The 20,120-nt window shown below is 39.9% G+C and overlaps 1 protein-coding gene across 2 annotated transcripts in view; it reads left to right on the top strand.

Annotated features, from left to right (window-relative positions):
• The window catches only part of LAMA2 (laminin subunit alpha 2), a 1,085,231-nt gene that overhangs the window by 1,017,146 nt on the left and 47,965 nt on the right, over nt 1–20,120 (top strand). For both annotated transcript variants that reach the window (XM_040429125.1, XM_040429126.1), the window contains 3 exons: nt 3,071–3,191; nt 17,600–17,776; nt 19,531–19,676. In XM_040429125.1, the coding sequence (XP_040285059.1) occupies nt 3,071–3,191; nt 17,600–17,776; nt 19,531–19,676 (444 nt within the window). The remainder of the gene's footprint in view (nt 1–3,070; nt 3,192–17,599; nt 17,777–19,530; nt 19,677–20,120) is intronic.

The following is a 20,120-nucleotide window of genomic DNA, read 5'->3' on the forward strand; positions in this document are numbered from 1 at the left end:
TACAAGGTTACAATTCTTACTGACAGTCAGTGCCTAAGATAATATCACCATCCACTGTCCAAACAGTAGCGCTATCCAGTGTTCTATTACAGTCATAAAATGCCCAGATAAATGAACTGGATTCTTGTGTTGCTGCTGATATGGTGGGTACTCCAGTTATTCCATATGTAAAGCGAATCGGTCACCTCTCCTGACATCTCTGTTTTAGTAACCATGCATTAACAATTCTGGATCATCCTTTCTTATAAATCTTGTACTTTCCTCTATTATTCCTGCTAGAAGTTTATGACTAAATGTGCAACTGGATCTTACCAGTGTGTGTGTGTGTGGGGGGGGGGGGGGTCCCTGCACAGTCTGACACTGTCAGCTGTGTCCCTGCAAAGTCACGACAGTGTCAGAATGGGCGGGGACACCCCTCCCCCAACTAGTATTACCCAGTTTTATCTTTGTTTATAAACTTCTGGAAGGAATAATAGAGGAGTTGCATAACATAGATTCGTAAGAATTGCCATTCCATATGGAATACAATTATTTACTGAAGGAGCTATGTCAGGTGTGGTGACATATTCTCTTTAATCTGTTTAAACTTTTTTGAATATTCAAAAAATTTTATGATATACACAAAAATTGATTAAATGACACAATCAATATTTCCTAATGGTTTAAAAGGGGTTTTCCAACAGAAGAAAGGCTGAAAATAGTGTAAAAATAAAATAAGTTGTATTCACCTAAGAAGCGATCCCCGACCGCTTCTGTTCTAGGACCAATTCTCTACTTTGTGGCCTCTTGCCACAGGAAATGTTCAGCCAATCACTGACCATGGTGGGTCTTTGCTGCAGCCAGTGATTGGCTGAGCCATCATTTCGTGTGCTTGAAAGGGAGGAGGAAGAAGAGACCAGCAGGCGACCGAAAAACTAAAATATGGGGGAGTTGGGGATCGTTAAGGTGAGTGTGACTTATTTTACACTGTCCAAAGCCTTTTTAAAAACTGTTTTAATATGCAAGACTACCCCTTTAAGGTGTCATGATCAGCATACTTATGGTACAAAATGGATTAGTTGTAGTTTTGAATATACTTGTAAAATGAACCCGGATAAAGCCGACACTTATGCTTATAATATATGCCAAACAACTTGTGAAGTTATATAGTTCTTTTAATGCCTTTTAAATGTTATTCTCCTCAAATTTCTGATTCCTGCATATGTATAAATTAATACTACAGCTGCTAGGAGCACTATGGAAAGCTAATGCTTGTTTGTTAAAATCAGAGCATTTTCTATTCCCCTGGTCCTTGAGAAACAATAATGGTAGCTTTACATATGAATATATTCCAATGCAAATAGACATTATTCTCTACTCTGGTATGAAAAATAGAACATTAAATTGTCAAGGGCCTCAAGCGCTAAGATTCGAAAGCGCTGAACAACTGGCATTGACTTAAAGTACTCGGGTCATTTATAACTCACACAGCATTGTCACACACAGCTTTTATATTGAAAAGCAAGCTTTGTTTTAAGATGAAAGAGAGAAAAGAAAACTTTTTCCTTTATGTATTCACTGCATATATTTTGTTAAAGGGAAAGTAAAATGAAAGATAAAATTGTGTGGAGGCAACACTTAATGTTCAAATTATGCAAGCATCAAATCCTTATGTAGCTAAGAGCCAATGTAGCATGATCTAAGATGTGAATATTGCAAATTGCGAACTACTGCTTATTTATACACATTCCCTTCATTGATTTTTGGTATATATTAATTTTACTAAGTGATGGCCTATCCTCAGCATAGGCCAATAACAGCTGATTGGAGAGGAACAACACTCCATACCCTCACCATTCAGCTTCTCGGGTGTAGCTCCATTTGCAGAAGTTGGTACCAGAACTACACATCTCCATTAACTTTGTAGTAGAAAGAGCTTGTCAATGCAGCACTGCTCCTATTGACTTCAATGGGAGTAGCACTGTACTAATGAGTGACCTTCACTTCATGGATGAGCTGAGTAGTTCCAGCACTGATGTCTGGTGATGGAGCTACACCCAAAAAGCTGATCGGTGGTATGAGCGGTGTCAGAACCTGGCAACCAGGTAGAGCCTGGAATACTTCTTTAACGCTTAAAAGTTTCAAACAGAAATTTAGGAGGATTTCACAAAGAGATGATCCTAGTAGTTCTATCATGTTAGGTAGGGAACAGTGCAGCCTTCTGCTCCACCTGTCCCTACCTTCTTGCACAATCTGCCCTAAATGGCGGCCCACAACTAGGTGAGGGTCCCTAAGTGAGAGGGGCCTAAAAATAGTGGGATAAAGAGTAGTCAAACAGAAAGAGGACAAAAGCATGACCGGATCAGAATTCAAAAGTTACGTCAAAATCAGGCCAGAGTCCAAACCAGAGAGATATGTCAGAAAGACTAACACAAGGTGCAAACACAGAGTCAAATACCAGACGGGGTCAGTGCCAGGAGATAATGTCAGAGGGATAATTGGTAGTCAGGAGCAAGGTCAGGGACAGAATACCAGGAAGCCAAACAATAGTACAATACAGGCTAGTGAGTCTAAGAAGACGAATCATAGGCACCTGTTCCCAGGAACTGCCTGTTAAATCTCTCACGGGCAGCTTGTGACACCTGTGGCAGCCTTATTGGCCTGGTGTCCCTGCTAGGCCGACCAGCCCCACTATCAGCGGTGCTGGTTGCACCACAACGGAGAGGCCATTCTCACCGCCAGAGCATGGACAGGTAAGTATGTGACAAGATCATAAAAGTTTAAGAATGAAAATGTTCTCTATTATCCAATGTGGATATCATCTATAAGAAAAAAAGTTTATATAAATTTGTTGTCCACTCAAAGGACTAGTGGGGGTTGGAAGCAGCCACGAACAACACTGTGGCTTGGGAACTGTGGGGTTGCACACAGTTAAGTGTTTTTTTTTAACTGAGCACCAGTTCTGTCCATTGAGGTCTGTCCATTTTTGGCATGTTGGAAATTCAATTACTTTATGTAGTAAGCTGAGGACATAGTTGTCTGAGAATATATTTATAAATATTCAGTGGCAAATTATTATTATTTCTTTTAGGCCTGAAGTTAATTTAAAGAAGTATGCTGGCTGTCTGAAGGATATTGAAGTCTCCCGAACACCATACAACTTACTGAGCAGTTCTGATTACATAGGATTAACCAAAGGTTGTGCCCTTGAGGTAGGCCAGACTGCATTGTGTTTTTTCTTCATTTAAGTTTATTTTACATTCAATCTTGTTTTCCCTTTTTTTTTTCGCTAAAAATACACCTAAAAACCACACCAAAAACTGCATGTGAAAAAAATGACATAAAACGCAAAAGTACTCAAAAACACCACTAAACAACTTAGTGTAAATCCGTTCTTAGGCCATTTTCACATCAGTATTCCAGTCACACTCCTCCCATGGTTCTACTCAACAGGATCCTAGGTTGCTATGGTGATGTACTCATTTTTAATGACTACGGATCATTATTGTATCTAACTGTCTGCTGCAATACAGTGAACCTAATTCTGAAGGGTTCACAAACTTTCAATGACCACTTTGTGTGTCTGCATGTGTGTATATATAAAACTCTGAACCCTTCAGAATTTTCTTTATGTCTGCATAAATTTGACCTAAAACTACATCAGATTTTCAAGTCCTAAAAGTATATAAAGATAACAAAATCAAACAAATGAGTTACAATATTAGACATCAGGTGTCAGTGGCGGTGTCAGTGGCCACCTGTTTTATAAAAAAAAAAGTCTGAGCTTCACAACACATCTTTGTGGAAGTATATCATGGCACAAACAAAGGAGATTTCTGAAGACCTCAGAAGAAGACTTGCTAATGCTCATCAGGCTGGAAACGGTTACAAAATCATATCTAAAGAGTATGGACTCTACTACTCCACCAACATAGTCAGACAGATTGTGTACAAATGGAGGAAGCTCAAGACCATTATTAATCTCCCGCAGTAGTGGTCAACCAACAAAGATCAAGCCAAGAGCAAGGTCACAAAGGAACCCAAGTTTATCTCTAAGCAACTAAAAAGCATTTTTTCCCTTAGCTAAGCCCACCATCAGGAGGACACTGAACAGTAATGATGTGCATGGTAGGACAGCAAAAAGAAAGCCACTGCTCTCCAAAAAGAACATTGCTGACAGTTTGCTAAAGATTACCTGGACAAGCCAGAAGGCAAGGAACAATGTTTTGTGGATGTATGAGACTAAAATAGAACTTTTTGATTTAAATAAGAAGCGTTATGTTTGGACAAAGGAAAACACATCATAAAAATCTCATAAAAACCTTATCCTACCCTTGGAATACAGTGGTGGTAGTTTCATAGTTTGGGCCTGTTTTGCTACATTTGGGCCAGGAAAGCTTGCAAATCAGGAAACAAAGAATTCTGAATTATACCAGGGAACATGTCAGGATATGTGTCCATGAGCTGAATCTCAAGAGAATGTGGATCACACAGCAAGACAAAGACCCTAAACACATAAGTCATTCTACCAAAGAAACGTTAAAGAACAATAAAGTTAAAGTTTTGGAATGGCCAGGTCAAAGTCCTGACATTAATCCAACAGAAATGTTGTGGATAGACCTGAAGTGAGCAGTTCGTGGGAGAAAACCCACCAACATAGCAGCTGAAGTAGGTTTGTATGGAGGAATTCTAATCGACAATTACCGGAAACGTTTAGTTGCAGTTATTGCTGCACAGGGGACATGCAATATTATTTTCCTCAATACATACAGTACAGACCAAAAGTTTGGACACACCTTCTCATTCAAACAGTTTTCTTTATTTTCATGACTATGAAGGCATCAAAACTATGAATTAACACATGTGGAATTATATACATAACAAACAAGTGTGAAACAACTGAAAATATGTCATATTCTAGGTTCTTCAAAGTAGCCACCTTTTGATTTGATTACTGCTTTGCACACTCTTGGCATTCTCTTGATGAGCTTCAAGAGGTAGTCCCCTGAAATGGTCTTCCAACAGTCTTGAAGGAGTTCCCAGAGATGCTTAGCACTTGTTGGCCCTTTTGCCTTCACTCTACGGTCCAGCTCACCCCAAACCATCTCGATTGGGTTCAGGTCCGGTGACTGTGGAGGCCAGGTCATCTGGCGCAGCACCCCATCACTCTCCTTCATGGTCAAATAGCCCTTACTTTCAAAGTTTTCCCAATTTTTGGGCTGACTGACTGACCTTCATTTCTTAAAGTAATGATGGCCACTCGTTTTTCTTTACTTAGCTGCTTTTTTCTTGCCATAATACCAATTCTAACAGTCTATTCAGTAGGACTATCAGCTGTGTATCTACCTGACTTCTCCTCAATGCCACTGATGGACCCAACCCCATTTATAAGGCAAGAAATCCCACTTATTAAACCTGACAGGGCACACCTGTGAAGTGAAAACCATTTCAGGGGACTACCTCTTGAAGCTCATCAAGAGAATGCCAAGAGTGTGCAAAGCAGTAATCAAAGCGAAAGGTGGTTACTTTGAAGAACCTAGAATATGACATATTTTCAGTTGTTTCACACTTGTTTGTTATGTATATAATTCCACATGTGTTAATTCATAGTTTTGATGCCTTCAGTGTGAATCTACAATTTTCATAGTCATGAAAATAAAGAAAACTCTTTGAATGAGAAGGTGTGTCCAAACTTTTGGTCTGTACTGTAGATGGCTAATTCTAATATTTTGACTCATCTCTTTGATTTTGGTTATCCTTATCTACTTTTAGGACTTGCGTGAAAATATCAGGTAGTTTTAGTTCAAATGTATGCAAAAATATAGAAAATTCTGACTGGCTAACGTTCTAACACCACCTCTTTACAAATCATATTGTCTGAACAACACAAGTTAATAGTTTTTTTTTAACTAAGGCTTATGTACATAACCATATTTTTCATTTTTGTGCTATCCACTTGTTTTGCTGATAAAAGTGTTGCTAACATTACTACGGAGCGCTCACTAGCACACAGACTAGGACCTTAAGTGAGTTAAAGCAAAACAATTACTTTATTTATGATTAATGATAATAAAATTATGATTGACAATAAGAGTTGTCATAATTATAAAACTACAGTTATCTTGACTATCATGAGTAAGTAAGAGGAAAGCATCAATACATCACCAGATATTGTAGCATCACCCATTGCCCACAGATTGGGGGATTCCAACAATCATCACGGGGAAAAATCTGGGAACAGCGCAAGGCACGTCTGCCGCATCTTCAACGAATCCCAAATTCCCTGTGGAAGTCCCCGTCATTTCTTAAGCAAATATGATTTCATAAACTCGTGATTGGGCATGTAAGCGTGTTATCATATTTACTTGATCATGCGCAGAGAGAAAAGTCTTATTATGAGAAAAGTATTATTATGAGAAAAGTCTTATTATGAGAAAAGTATTATTATGAGAAAAGTCTTATTAAAAGAAAAGTATTATTATGAAAAAAATCTTATTATGAACACTTCATGTTTTCATGCACAATAACTTGTTTTCCTGATTTGTGACAATGCCTGAGAATCTTCTTTGTTTTCCTGAACTCCAGTACCCTCAGTATTTTTCCACTTATATACACGGCTATACTAACTAAGGTTTCATGACTACTTGAGTGTTAATCACCATTATACCACTCATTCTTATACATTCGTATCACATTTGGATCACAAACGACCCTTGATTGAAACTCAATTAGTATATGAAACCATGGCCAATTTTGGCCTTTGACAACATGTTTTATAAGCTATGTACACTGCTCAAAAAAAGAAAGGGAACACAAAAATAACACATCCTGGATCTGAATTAATTAAATATTCTTCTGAAATACTTTGTTCTTTACATAGTTGAATGTGCTGACAACAAAATCACACAAAAAAAAAATAATGGAAATCAAATTTTTTAACCCGTGGAGGTCTGGATTTGAGGTCACCCTCAAAATTAATGTGGAAAAACACACTACAGGCTGATCCAACTTTGATGTAATGTCCTTAAAACAAGTCAAAATGAGGCTCAGTAGTGTGTGTGGCCTCCACGTGCCTGTATGACCTCCCTACAATGCCTGTGCATGCTCCTGATGAGGTGGCGGACGGTCTCCTGAGGGATCTCCTCCCAGACCTGGACTAAAGCATCTGCCAACTCCTGGACAGTCTGTGGTGCAACGTGACGTTGGTGGATAGAGCGAGACATGATGTCCCAGATGTGCTCAATTGAATTCAGGTCTGGGGAATGGGCGGGCCAGTCCATAGCATCAATGCCTTCGTCTTGCAGGAACTGCTGACACACTCCAGCCACATGAGGTCTAGCATTGTCTTGCATTAGGAGGAACCCAGGGCCAACCGCACCAGCATATGGTCTCACAAGGGGTCTGAGGATCTCATCTCGGTACCTAATGGCAGTCAGGATACCTCTGGCAAGCACATGGAGGGCTGTGCGGCCCTCCAAAGAAATGCCACCCCACACCATTACTGACCCAATGCCAAACCGGTCATGCTGGAGGATGTTGCAGGCAGCAGAACGTTCTCCACGGCGTCTCCAGACTCTGTCACGTCTGTCACATGTGCTCAGTGTGAACCTGCTTTCATGTGTGAAGAGCACAGGGCGCCAGTGGCGAATTTGCCAATCTTGGTGTTTTCTGGCAAATGCCAAACGTCCTGCACGGTGTTGGGCTGTAAGCACAACCCCCACCTGTGGACGTCGGGCCCTCATATCACCATCATGGAGTCTGTTTCTGACCGTTTGAGCAGACACATGCACATTTGTGGCCTGCTGGAGGTCATTTTGCAGGACTCTGGCAGTGCTCCTCCTGTTCCTCCTTGCACAAAGGCGGAGGTAGCGGTCCTGCTGCTGGGTTGTTGCCTCCTCCATGTCTCCTGATGTACTGGCCTGTCTCCTGGTAGCGCCTCCATGCTCTGGACACTACGCTGACAGACACAGCAAACCTTCTTGCCACAGCTCGCATTGATGTGCCATCCTGGATAAGCTGCACTACCTGAGCCACTTGTGTGGGTTGTAGACTCTGTCTCATGCTACCACTAGAGTGAAAGCACCGGCAGCATTCAAATGTGACCAAAACATCAGCCAGGAAGCATAGGAACTGAGAAGTGGTCAGGTCACCACCTGCAGAACCGCTCCTTTATTGGCTATAAAGCTAATTGCCTATAATTTCCACCTGTTGTCTATCCCATTTGCACAACAGCATGTGAAATTGATTGTCACTCAGTGTTGCTTCCTAAGTGGACAGTTTGATTTCACAGAAGTGTGATTGACTTGGAGTTACATTGTGTTGTTTAAGTGTTCCCTTTATTTTTTTGAGCAGTGTATATGTTCCAAATGGACAAGATCACAATAACTATCATGATCACCAAAAGAGGGTGTACCAGAAAGTTCAAGACTTTGGTAGCAGATGGGGAGTATCCCAGGAAGACATCCCACCAATGATGTGATGTAGCCTCCTGTATACTTGATCCCATCCTTACAAGTCTTTCACCTACTATGGTTGTGGCCACTATGTGTTGAGCAAGAGTTTGATTCAAATATTTTTTATGATCTTTCACTAAATTTGATTGATTTATGATATTATATAATTTTGTCAAATTAAAGTCCCATTGGGGCGCATCGAGCGATTCCACAGACTAATAACGTGATACCACTACTTCTCTGTCTCGCTGCAATATAAATGCTTCGTTTTGCCAAGTAATGGAAGATAGATTTCTAATACATCCTGAGAAAGGAACGGTCATGTTCCATACCACTGGAGTATTAGTAACCATACAAATGGTCTGTGGAGCCACTTCAACCATCATTGTGTAAGTTAAAGGTAGAATATTCCACTTACATTTACCGTATTCTGCAAAAAAAACATGGTTCAAATACAGCAAATTGCTATTTACATATACGCCCTTCAAATGTCTGATCACACAGATATAAATCATGAGTCCTGTTATCCTTATCTATATGAGTGCCATATAATTCTGGGCTCCAATAATGTTAAGTCTCAGCGGCACCTATTATTAATGGCATCACTACATATCTGCACATAATATTTGATTTAGTAACATTATACATGATTACAGTGCCTAAACAGGTAGTATCATTGCAGCCCATCTTTTGAGCTTCCAGATGTTTCCAACTAGACTTAGGAAGGCTAGAATTGAATACGGCCCTCCACACTTGTTCATTTCCTGTCATTAACATCGTCTGCATATTCACTTTTTGTTGCTGTTGATAAAGGGTCTGCAATGTACACACTGTCCAATTTATAAATTTGGTCACATTAACATCAAATCCCAAAGCAAAATTATTTGAAGCATTTATAAGGTTATTCATCATACCTTCTACTCCAGCAGAAAATCTAGCTGGATGAAAGATAATAGGCATCAACTTAGATTGCAAGATTAATGTATCATTGATTTTACTTCCTGCATTGTTCATTCTGTTTGCTAAAGTTTCAATGTCAAAGCCATTTATTGTCCCTGTTAGTGAGCCGTATCCTCCCAGCAATGTGTCATACCACGCCCTCTTTCTTCTGGTTTTACATTCTCTTGAGGGTGGAAACAACACTTGAGCATGAATAACAGTCTTTTGAGCATGTTGGAACACCTTTTCACAGGTAGATGGCAGTCTTTTAATATGTGCAGAATGTAGTACAACTGTGTTTAGCGTCAAGAACACCAAATATTGACTCCACCACCATTCTCGACCTTGGATGTTAAAAGCATTATTGCAGGACAAAACATTAATATCTGTCAAATTGAACTCGAAAGTTATATTAGGTACAGTCTTATTAGCACACTCTTTTACAAGATTATATCTTGCAGTCCAATTTAAGGCAGGAAAATCAGCAGGTTGCTGACAGCAAGTAATGTTTACTTCGGACCGTACAACAACTTTTCCTGTTCCTTCATGTACACCATAAGAAGGTCGGTAGCCGCTATCTACCAGTGCTCCGGCCCAAAGTTTTCCATCTAAAGTAACATTTATCATGCGACAGGCTTGGTTATCTGGACACGCAGGGCCGGTGCAAGGATTTTTGCCGCCCTAGGCAAAGATCCATTTTGCCGCCCCCTCATGTCACTCCCTCACTGACAGACACACACTGACAGACAGACACGCACTCAGACACTCACTCAATGACGTACACAAAAAAACTCACTGACAGACATACTCACTGACAGACACTCACTGACAGACATACACCTACCCACTGAAACACACACACACGGAAACTCACTGACAGACACTAACTCACTGGCAGACAAACACACACATATACTCACTGACAAACACACAGACACTTACTGACCGACAGACATCCACACTCACTGACATACACTCACTCACTGACATACACACACAGACACTCATAGTAACATAGTACATAAGGCCTGCAAGTTGATCCAGAGGAAGGCAAAAAAAAAAAAAAACTGTGAGGTAGAGGCCAATTTTCCTCACTTTAGGGGAATAAAAAATTCCTTCCCGTCTCCAATCAGGCAATCAGAATATCAGTGACAGACACACATACATTTACTGACAGACATACACTCACTCACTGACATAAATTCACAGGCAGACACTCACTCAGTCAAACACTTAAACACTCACCTCCCTGGGGTCCAGTGTGGTGCAGCTCCTCAGTCCTCCAGTGCGCCGTTTAGTATGCCGGGGCCAGAATGACGTCATATTCCGGCATCACAGAGGGCGCACGAGGGAGAAGTGGGGAGCTGCTAGAACAGCATCCCTTGCCGCCCGCCTCCTCTCCTCCGGTAATTTACTGCCAGAGCAGGCACCTGCCATCAGGGTAAGCAGATGCCTGCTCTGCCATATTTAAGAAGGACCTCCACCTCCTGGCCCCCCTGTAACGGCGCTGGGGGCGACTCAAGAGCCGCTCGCCCAGGGCTGCAGCCCCAGTCAGGGGGAGCCCAGCTGTCCTGGGTGCGATTCTGTATAGAATATGTCCATCCCCATCTTTGTGTTGACCGTCCTGTGTTAGTTATCTTGATACCTGGAGTCCAGGCTCCAACCTCGGAAACGGTCAACAACACGATACCAAGGATTCAAAGGGGTAAAACAGGTTTTGCGCTGTTCTGTAATGAAATAACGCATTGTTCAAATTCATGCAGATAACATTTCTCTTGGGGAACATAGTCCCATTTTTCTTTTCCTGGTTTCATTATTAATAATGTTCTGTCCTGACCACCTTTTCTCCTCCCTCCCCTCTATGTCATCTAAGTGCAAACCTCCGAGCTGGGCCGTTTGATTCTCCCTACACCAGTCATTGTCTCCTTAATACTGCATGAGGTTAGATCCTTGGTGTTAATTGAACATTCAGCTTGTAACACATAACCATACATACATGAAACAAACAAGTCTGACAGTACAGATAACAGATGTAGGTCCCACAAGGAACATTTCAACACACAAACATACCTGAGTTCCAAAAATCTCCTATGCGCATTACAAAAAAAACATCTCAAGCGCCTTCACTATTTCAGTTCGTCTCCAACAAATCCCAAATTCCTCGTGGAAGCCCCCCTAATTTTATAAGCAAATATGATTTCATAAACTCGTGATTGGGCATGTAAGCGCGTGATCATGCACAGAGAAAAAAGTCTTATTTTGAGAAAAATCTTATTATGAACACTTCATGTGTTCATGTACAATAACTTGTTTTCCTAATTTGTGACCATGCCTGAGAATCTTCTCTGTTTTCCTGAACTCCAGTACCCTCAGTACTTTTCCACTTATATACACGGCTATACTAACTAAGGTTTCATGACTACTTGAGTGTCAATCACCATTATTCCACTCATTCTTATACATTCGTATCACATTTGTATCACACCACATTTTTTTTGCTGATAGCACACTGACCCATTCACTTCTATTAGTGTTTTTTTTTCTTTCTGCAAATTATGGAACATGTCTTATTCTTGTCCGTACTGCAGACAAGAATAACTTTTTCTATTGATGTACGTGAGAACAATACAGAATGCACACGGAAGGTATCTGTATTTTGAGGATCCATTGTTTTGTGGACCAAAATACAGACACGGCTGTGTGCATGGGGCCTAAAGGCTCATTGACAATTGCACATGAAAAAACAGATGTGCAGTACAGATAGTTTCTTTTTACAACTTGTTCAATTTTTGTTTCCATCTGGTTTATGTTCCATATTTTGTTTACAGTTCACATTTTTTATCTGTATTTGTTCTATTATTGTTAAAGGGTTCACCTTTTTTTGCTGTTTTTGTAAGGCCGAGTTCACACGAACGTGTGTGACCCGTGCCCGTGCAATGCACGATTGCCGGCCGTAGGTCAGCCGCATCAGATCGCGGACCCATTCACTTTAATGGGTCCGCGATCCGCCCGTTCTGCAAAAAGATAGGACATGTTCTATCTGTTTGCGGAACGGAAGTATGGGACGCAACCCCACGGAAGCACTCCGTAGTGCTTCCGAGGGGTCCCGTTCCGTGCGGCCGTTCTGCAATTCCGGATTTGCGGACCCATTGAAGTGAATGGGTCCGCATCCGTGATGCGGAATGCACACGGAACTGTGTCCGTGTATTGCCTAAGGCCTAGTTCACATGGTGCGCATTCATGACCACCAGTCCTTTCACTTCTATAGAAGCCAAGCGAGCAAAAGACGGCACAGAAACCACTTTACCGGTCTTTTACCAAAATACAGTTTTTCACGCCACACATGATACAATGACAGTACCAATGCCAGGTATAAGATATCATCTGCAATATTTAAGCTCCATTTTTATCTCTTCCTCATCAGATTGGACAAAAGAGTTAAATGTAATCTAGGGAAGTGGTGGACATATAAATCTTTAGTAATTCAACCATGATGTACAATGATAGTACTATGCCATTATCATCAGGCAGGTTTAGGTCTATATCATTATCAGCAATCAAAAGCTATAACCTATTTCTTTTTGAGATTTAACGCTTCTTTATAAAGCCCCCATACCTGTTCATGCTTCCAACAACCTTTCACAGAAGTAAAAATGTGCTGTAAGCTATAATTTTATTTTGCAAGATGTTCATTCTGAACATAACCAGTTAGACTAATTTACTAGAGCGCTGTAAGGGAAGTCATCTTAAACCAAGATCTGTTAATGGCATTTGAAGAGAAACTTCAAAAGCATGACTTCATTCTACATTACACTAGAAATAAACACACAACTTGAATTTAGAGAGCTGCGGTATTAAACATTGACAAATATATAGTTGCCATGCTTAAAATTCATTGAAGAGTCCTCTATTTACAGCCAAGTGGTTGAGTAGTGCCCCCCATCGCAAATCTCAAGGTATAAAACCTGCATCCATAAAAAAGAACTGTAAAAGCGGAGGCCTATTTTCTACAAAACTTGATAAATTCATGTTTTGGAGATTCAAAGTTGTGCTCCACAGTGCAGATGATAATTTAGCCCGTTCATTTTATCTATGTCGGATTTTTTTTATATTTATGAACAGGTCAGAATCCAAATTTTCCATAGGTTTTATGACTATATTCTATAACCAGCATAAAGCTGTAAAAACTAATATTGCTATAGGAAGACAGACTGCCAAAAGTATTCTGGTTCACTAAACCCTGTTATCTGAGCATCAGTGATTTACAACTTTCCTCATGCTTCTAGAGTTAAAAATATAGAGATCAATAACTCATGTATTCAACGTGCAGTTTTTTTCTGTTGACCAAGGGTAGAATCCAGTATCAGTGGCTGCTATCACTTGGTATAAATGATTATACTATACTTACAGTCTATCAGAGGATTTAATGGTACTATAACCGATGTAGACTTATAGTCAAAAACAATATTTTTAAGACGCTGTTATCACCATGTGCAGCATCCAGGCTTTTATTAGTCATACTTATGGTTCTGAACCTCCAATGGGCAGGCATGCATTGACGGGAAGGGTGCACTGGTTCTTGCCTTCAGGGCACACTCCGATTCTCCTGCCTGATGGCGGTCAAGGTGCTCTTGGTTTTGAGGGTTTTACAGTGCAAGGAAGGGTCCCTGTTGTCATGACGGCAGCACTTTGCGGTGCAAATGTAGTGCAGGAAGCAATGAGGAGACATTGGTGCAATAGAACGGTTTCAAATGCCAACAGTTCAGTATAAGTCTTACTTGCAATGGACCGGCTGATGTTACACAGGAATACAGTGTCTTCAGATGTTACAGTTCTCAAACCTATGAAGATAATCATAGGCCAAAAGGTGTCTTTAAAATATTTGAGGCAATCTTTCTTACTTTGCACTTTGCTAACTGACTTGTACCTTAGCATTCAGATGTGGGGGTAATACTTTGAGCAACATCTTGCAACCAGTAAGGCCGTTACAGTGTTTGTAGAGGTTACTAATCCAATCTTCTACCTTGGGATATGGAAAACTATACAGGTGCACAAAACTGTGTAGTGTGCTCAGGTACCGGAGGCTTCTCATGAACACGGGTGTCATAGAGTCCATTTGTAAGACTGGTCATCAGATACAGGTCCAGGATGAGCTGGCCAGTTAGCTACATTCTTGTGCTTACCTAAACTACAAATACACTAAACTCTGTAATGTTCCTAACCTCTCCTTATATAGAAAGTGACAAGATATCATGTTATTTAGGCCTCATGCACACAACTGTTGTTTTGGTCCGCATCCGAGCCGCCGTTTTTGCAGCTCGGATGCGGACCCATTCACTTTAATGGGGCCGCAAAAGATGCGGACAGCACTCCGTCAAAACTAGGTGGCAGTACTGCTGTTTTTTTTATCATTCCTCAACCCTCCAAAAAAAGAGTTAATAAAGGTTAATCAATAAGTTATGTGTACCCCAAAATGGTGTCATTCAAAACTATGACTTATCCTGAGAAAGCAAGCCCTCATATGGCTGCAGTGACGAAAAAGTTATACCTCTTGAAATGTGACAAAAATAAAAATAAAAAATGCTTGGTCATTAAGGCTGGTCACAAAACGATTAATGGCCACACAACACCTTCATTACCACACATCCATTAACAATGCAGGCCAACTAAACAGTGAAGTCTTCATTTGCTTAATTATTGCCTTCTGCAGCCCGATACTTAACTGCAGCAGAGCCGCAACACGGCACAGCAATGTGGTCGTACCCTAGGAAGTACCTGTAGCAGGTTATACTTGGAACTTGGCTCCTTTCCACCATGAACACCTTCAATAGCAATTGAGCTCATGACATTAATCAGGTTTTCCCACCATGTACAGTTAACACCTGTCCAAAGGATGGGTGATAAATTCTTGATAGCTGAGGGTCCCACCACTGGAGCACACGCTGAATACTAAAACAGATGGGGATTTCTCATACCAGGGCATTGGGCCTATTAATCGTGTACAAGGGATCGGGCTGAGGGTGGCAGTATCTCTGAAACTGTAGTTTAACTGTCTGCGTGCTGCTTTGAAAGTGTATAGTGAGCCCACCGTCCCTGCTAACTGCACCACAGCAGAGAGGCTCCATGATGCTGATGGAAAAAGCAGAGTACAGCACTTAGCTGATTACCTCAGCCCTATATATGATGAATTGAGTTGTTCAAGTCTTGTACACAGCTCAAGCTTGAGACGAAATCTCATCCATATACATTATAGAACGAACATAAAAGTCGTAGGCCGCTGTTTTCTATGGCAGTGTTGAAAAGGGGCACTGAAAAGTGAGGAAAAATTAATTCAGAAATTAATGTACTGTCTTCTATATGGCATTACAGCTAGAGTATGAAGTTAAATATCAAAACAGGTATAAAAACAAGATTTTTTAAGGTGTTGGTAAAACTCAGCAGGACATCTGGCTCTCCATTGGTCTTTGTGAGAGCAAGTTCTAACAACTCTTGTGGCAGTTAATTAAACTTACTTTTCAGACTGAGCATCTTTGAAAAAATAAAGAGATTTATAATCCTGTTACATTTTGTTCACAGCCGGTTTACTGCATTATAATATTACCTGTATGCTTTTCAGCAGAGATCATTTCACATGGTTTATGGATTAGACTTCTGATGAAGGTTGTAAAACAACTTTATTATAAGCAACAAATAATGAGATAATACTGTCATGTATTCACACCTTCACATAGACCATGCTGTTGTAATATTTTTTATCCACTCTCTGCTATACTACACAGAATATTCACCATATTCATTGCAAAGTCACTAAATAAAAGACTACATTACATATAAAGTAGCTACATAGCTGACAATGTTAAAAAATACACATGTCTGTCAAGTGTAACTAATCCTACAGTCTCTGCAAGTGGAGTCAGCCAGTCCTACTTAGATTGTAGGACAGGTTGCTGGTGTCCATTTTAATTCATTCCCAGAGAAGCCCTTTAAGGGGTTAAGAACAATAATAAATAACTAGAATAATAAGTATAGCATATTCATCTTTACCATCGTCATCACACTGTAGCTTTCCCAAACCTATACAAATGAATACATGAGTATACAATAAGGATTGTCAACGTAGGCCATGTTTATTGAATCCCTTACTTTAATGGATGGTGAGAACATGTGCTGGGATCTGTTCTTCACTGGTTTTACAGTGCTAACAAGTGTGGGGAATTAGCTCATGGAAAGGACATGGAGGCAAAACAGTCATCAGGTCCTCTTGTCCTAGATGGATATGGTGTTGGAATGGTGGTGATACAAAGTATCTGGAAAACCTCGCGTCTAAGTTTTCCCCATTCATACAAAATGAAATAAAGACTATCCCTTTATAAACAGGTCTGGCCTTTCTAAGCTGTTATCATAAGAGAAAAACTGCTTCTAGGCATACAGTGCTGAATTACAAGCAGACCAAGCTACGAGATAACTCTTTGTGTTACATAGTACATACTGCATAAGTATAATTCCATCTAAATAATTTCTGAACAATAGAAATGCTCCACATGTATTAGTCATTCAAGAATATAAGAAAGGAACAATAGGAGTACCAAATGTCTCTTATTCAATACCCATCCTTTGTCCAACCATATGCATTGAAATGCCACATAAAATAGTTAGGGAAAGTGATCCCTATCAATAGAATAAGTATCCTTATCAGTAGCTAACTCTGTTTTACATAATGTTTGTACACATAATCTAAGGCTCACACCTAAACACATTAGATGAATGTCATCCAAACCCACCAGTTCCAGCAGGACAAGCCGAACATCTAATGTGTATGATGTTGACTTGGTTCTCCACTGATGGCAAATGTTGAATTACAAAATTGTCAATCCTATGTTCTCAAAGGAGATAAGCCAATGTCAGAGGTGTCTGGCAGCAGTTTAATCTCCTCTCCTTAATGGAGAACAAATGCACTTTCAGTCAAGAGTGTATGTTTCTAGGAGGATCAGCCTAAAGTGTAGGGCCACCTTTAGCATGGATCAGTTATCAGTTACCCCCAAGGCTGGTTGATATTACCAAAATGATTTACTCTACTTTATTCTTTTAGGCATATGGGGGTCAGTTATCTCAACATTCTGTACATTTGTTTAAATATGACATATACAAAGTAATTTTCAGTTTCATCTACATTAAATGCTATGTGTAAATGGGTGTTATACTTGTGTTCGGTTTTCTTTCATTTACAGAAAGTGCTATCAGTCAGTTTTTCAAAACCTGGTTATATAGAAGTGCCACCAGTATCAATGGATGTCGGGACAGAAATTACACTATCATTCAGCACCAAAAATGAGTCTGGAATGATATTATTTGGCAATGGAGGATCTCTTATTTCACCAAGAAGAAAGCGTAGACAAAGTGGACAGGTAAAGTAAAAATGTGATGATTTTTTTCCTAAAATGAACAAATGGAACACAGTGGGGAATTATCATTCTCTTTATCACTAATTTTTTGCTTTTTTCTAGTCGCAATTTGCATTTTACGCTCCCCTTGCCAAGTCTACAAATAGCGGCATGACAAGGGTGGAGTAAGAGCATTACAAGGGCAGTGCCATCGGCCCAGCTAATTCATCATTATTTTCGCCACAAATAGACATAAATAATGACTCTGAGCTGCCATATATTTAATTCTGGCACATGGAGAACTGGAGGAGTCAAGTAATTTATGACAAGGCCCTATGAAGGCTGGTGTAGCACACGCCAGCCTTGGTAAATCAGGGGCAGGGCCAATGTTTCTTCTTAAATTTTATCGTTATACTTAGCTTTACACATATTTCTATCCACAAGACATAAGCAATTAAGAAACATTGTCTACATTCTTTTTAACTTTTCAGTTCCCCTTTAATTTTCAGTTCCCAAAGTCTTACTGATCTTTCCCTGTCTTAAGGTGCCATTCATTCATTTCAACTCTTGCATACAGTGCATGGATGTGTTCTATGCCATTGTCAGACACCTATGGCAGCCGTTTGTCTGTTACCTAAAAAAGAAGAAACCAACCAATAACCCCCCAAAAAATAGGAAAACACTCATATAAAATATATGCAGTTTTATTAATAATTAAAGTATACACAAAAAATAACGTAAGGCACAAGGTCATGGGAAAACGGGGACCCCGTGTAACGGGGAAATTGCCCCCACCCTCTCACGTACCGCAATAACACGGAGACAAACCAGAAAATCTGACCATAATCAACCACACATAATAGGCCCAATAATAAATACCCATACATTACATATGACCAGATACATACCCAAATAATCATTGACCAGCCACCAATTACTAAAAAGCAAGAGGTCTGGTCACAGCTGTACAGACTTATAATCAGGCGAAGACACAGCAATGGTAGGTATACTACAACAATCACTTGTTCTTAATCACACGAGAGAAAGACATAGGAGTGTATCAATTACCCATGATGTGTGGTAGCGCCGGATATCTGGGCAGAGTCGTACCTCCTGACGAAGCCTTTTCAATTTACATCTATCTATTTGGGTATGTATCTAGTCATATGTAATGTATGGGTATTTATTATTGGGCCCATTATGTGTGGTTGATTATTGTCAGATTTTCTGGTTTGTCTCCCTGTTATTGCGGTACGTGTAAGCGTGGGGGCAATTTCCCCATTACATGGGGTCCCCCGTTTTCCCATGACCTTGTGCCTTACGTTATTTTTTGTGTATACTTTAATTAATAATAAAACTGCATATATTTTATATGAGTGTTTTCCTATTTTTTTGGGTGATTATTGGTTGGTTTCTTCTTTTTTTAGTTATAGTATTGTACACTAGACCCCAGTGTATTATATATACAGTACTGGAGTTTTCTTATTGGTTGTTCTAATTAGCAGTTTGTCTGTTGCCAAAACAAATCATCAATATTCACATTCAGCATCATCTGTTGGGGAAAGTCCAGAGGACCCATACACATAAGACAGTCATCCGAAATTGGTGGGTTCAGATGACTTTCTCTTGTGAAGGGGGTTATTTAGTTGGATCTATTCAACATCTGTGATTTGGTGTTTTATTAAAAATTTATACCCATTCAATAATTTTGATATTTAGTATTCTAATAAAAAACATGACTTACTTTAAAACTTACCTCTTTTATATTTATTGTTCAGGCTTTTTATGCAGTTCTGTTAAGAAAAGGCAAGTTGGAAGTTGCTGTTTCAGGATCTAAAGAACCACATCAAATAATCATTAGACCCGAAAAAAAGAAATTTCATGATGGCAAAGAACATTCCATTCGAATAGAAAGATCAAGAAAGTAAGCATAATTCAAATGATACCCTGAAGCTACTGCCAGTATTATTATTAGTCTCATTGATATACTGTATAACTTTATCTTCCCTTGAACCCAACATAAGGATTAGAGCTCCAGCTCCTCAGCTTTGACATTGGTCTAGGACATTAGGTCTCCTTCACACACAGTTTTAGTGTTGGTGTTTTTCTGGTCCAAAAATAGCCTAAACATTTTGTTTTTCTTGTAGCCTTTTTGAGGAATTTTTGCCCATATATTATATTTTACCACCTGGCATTTTTAAATGGTGTTGATTGCAATGCTTAGCATTTTTTTAAAGAAAGTCTGTGCCCCCGTGATGTCACTTCTTCTGTAGAGCTATATGGTTAAAAAAAAGCCATTACAAAAATGCCAACACATGTTACACATGCATATTTTGAAGCTGCAAAAAATCCTATGGAGATCTATGTG

This window comes from Bufo bufo, chromosome 4 (assembly GCF_905171765.1).
Source record: "Bufo bufo chromosome 4, aBufBuf1.1, whole genome shotgun sequence".
NCBI lineage: Eukaryota > Metazoa > Chordata > Amphibia > Anura > Bufonidae > Bufo > Bufo bufo.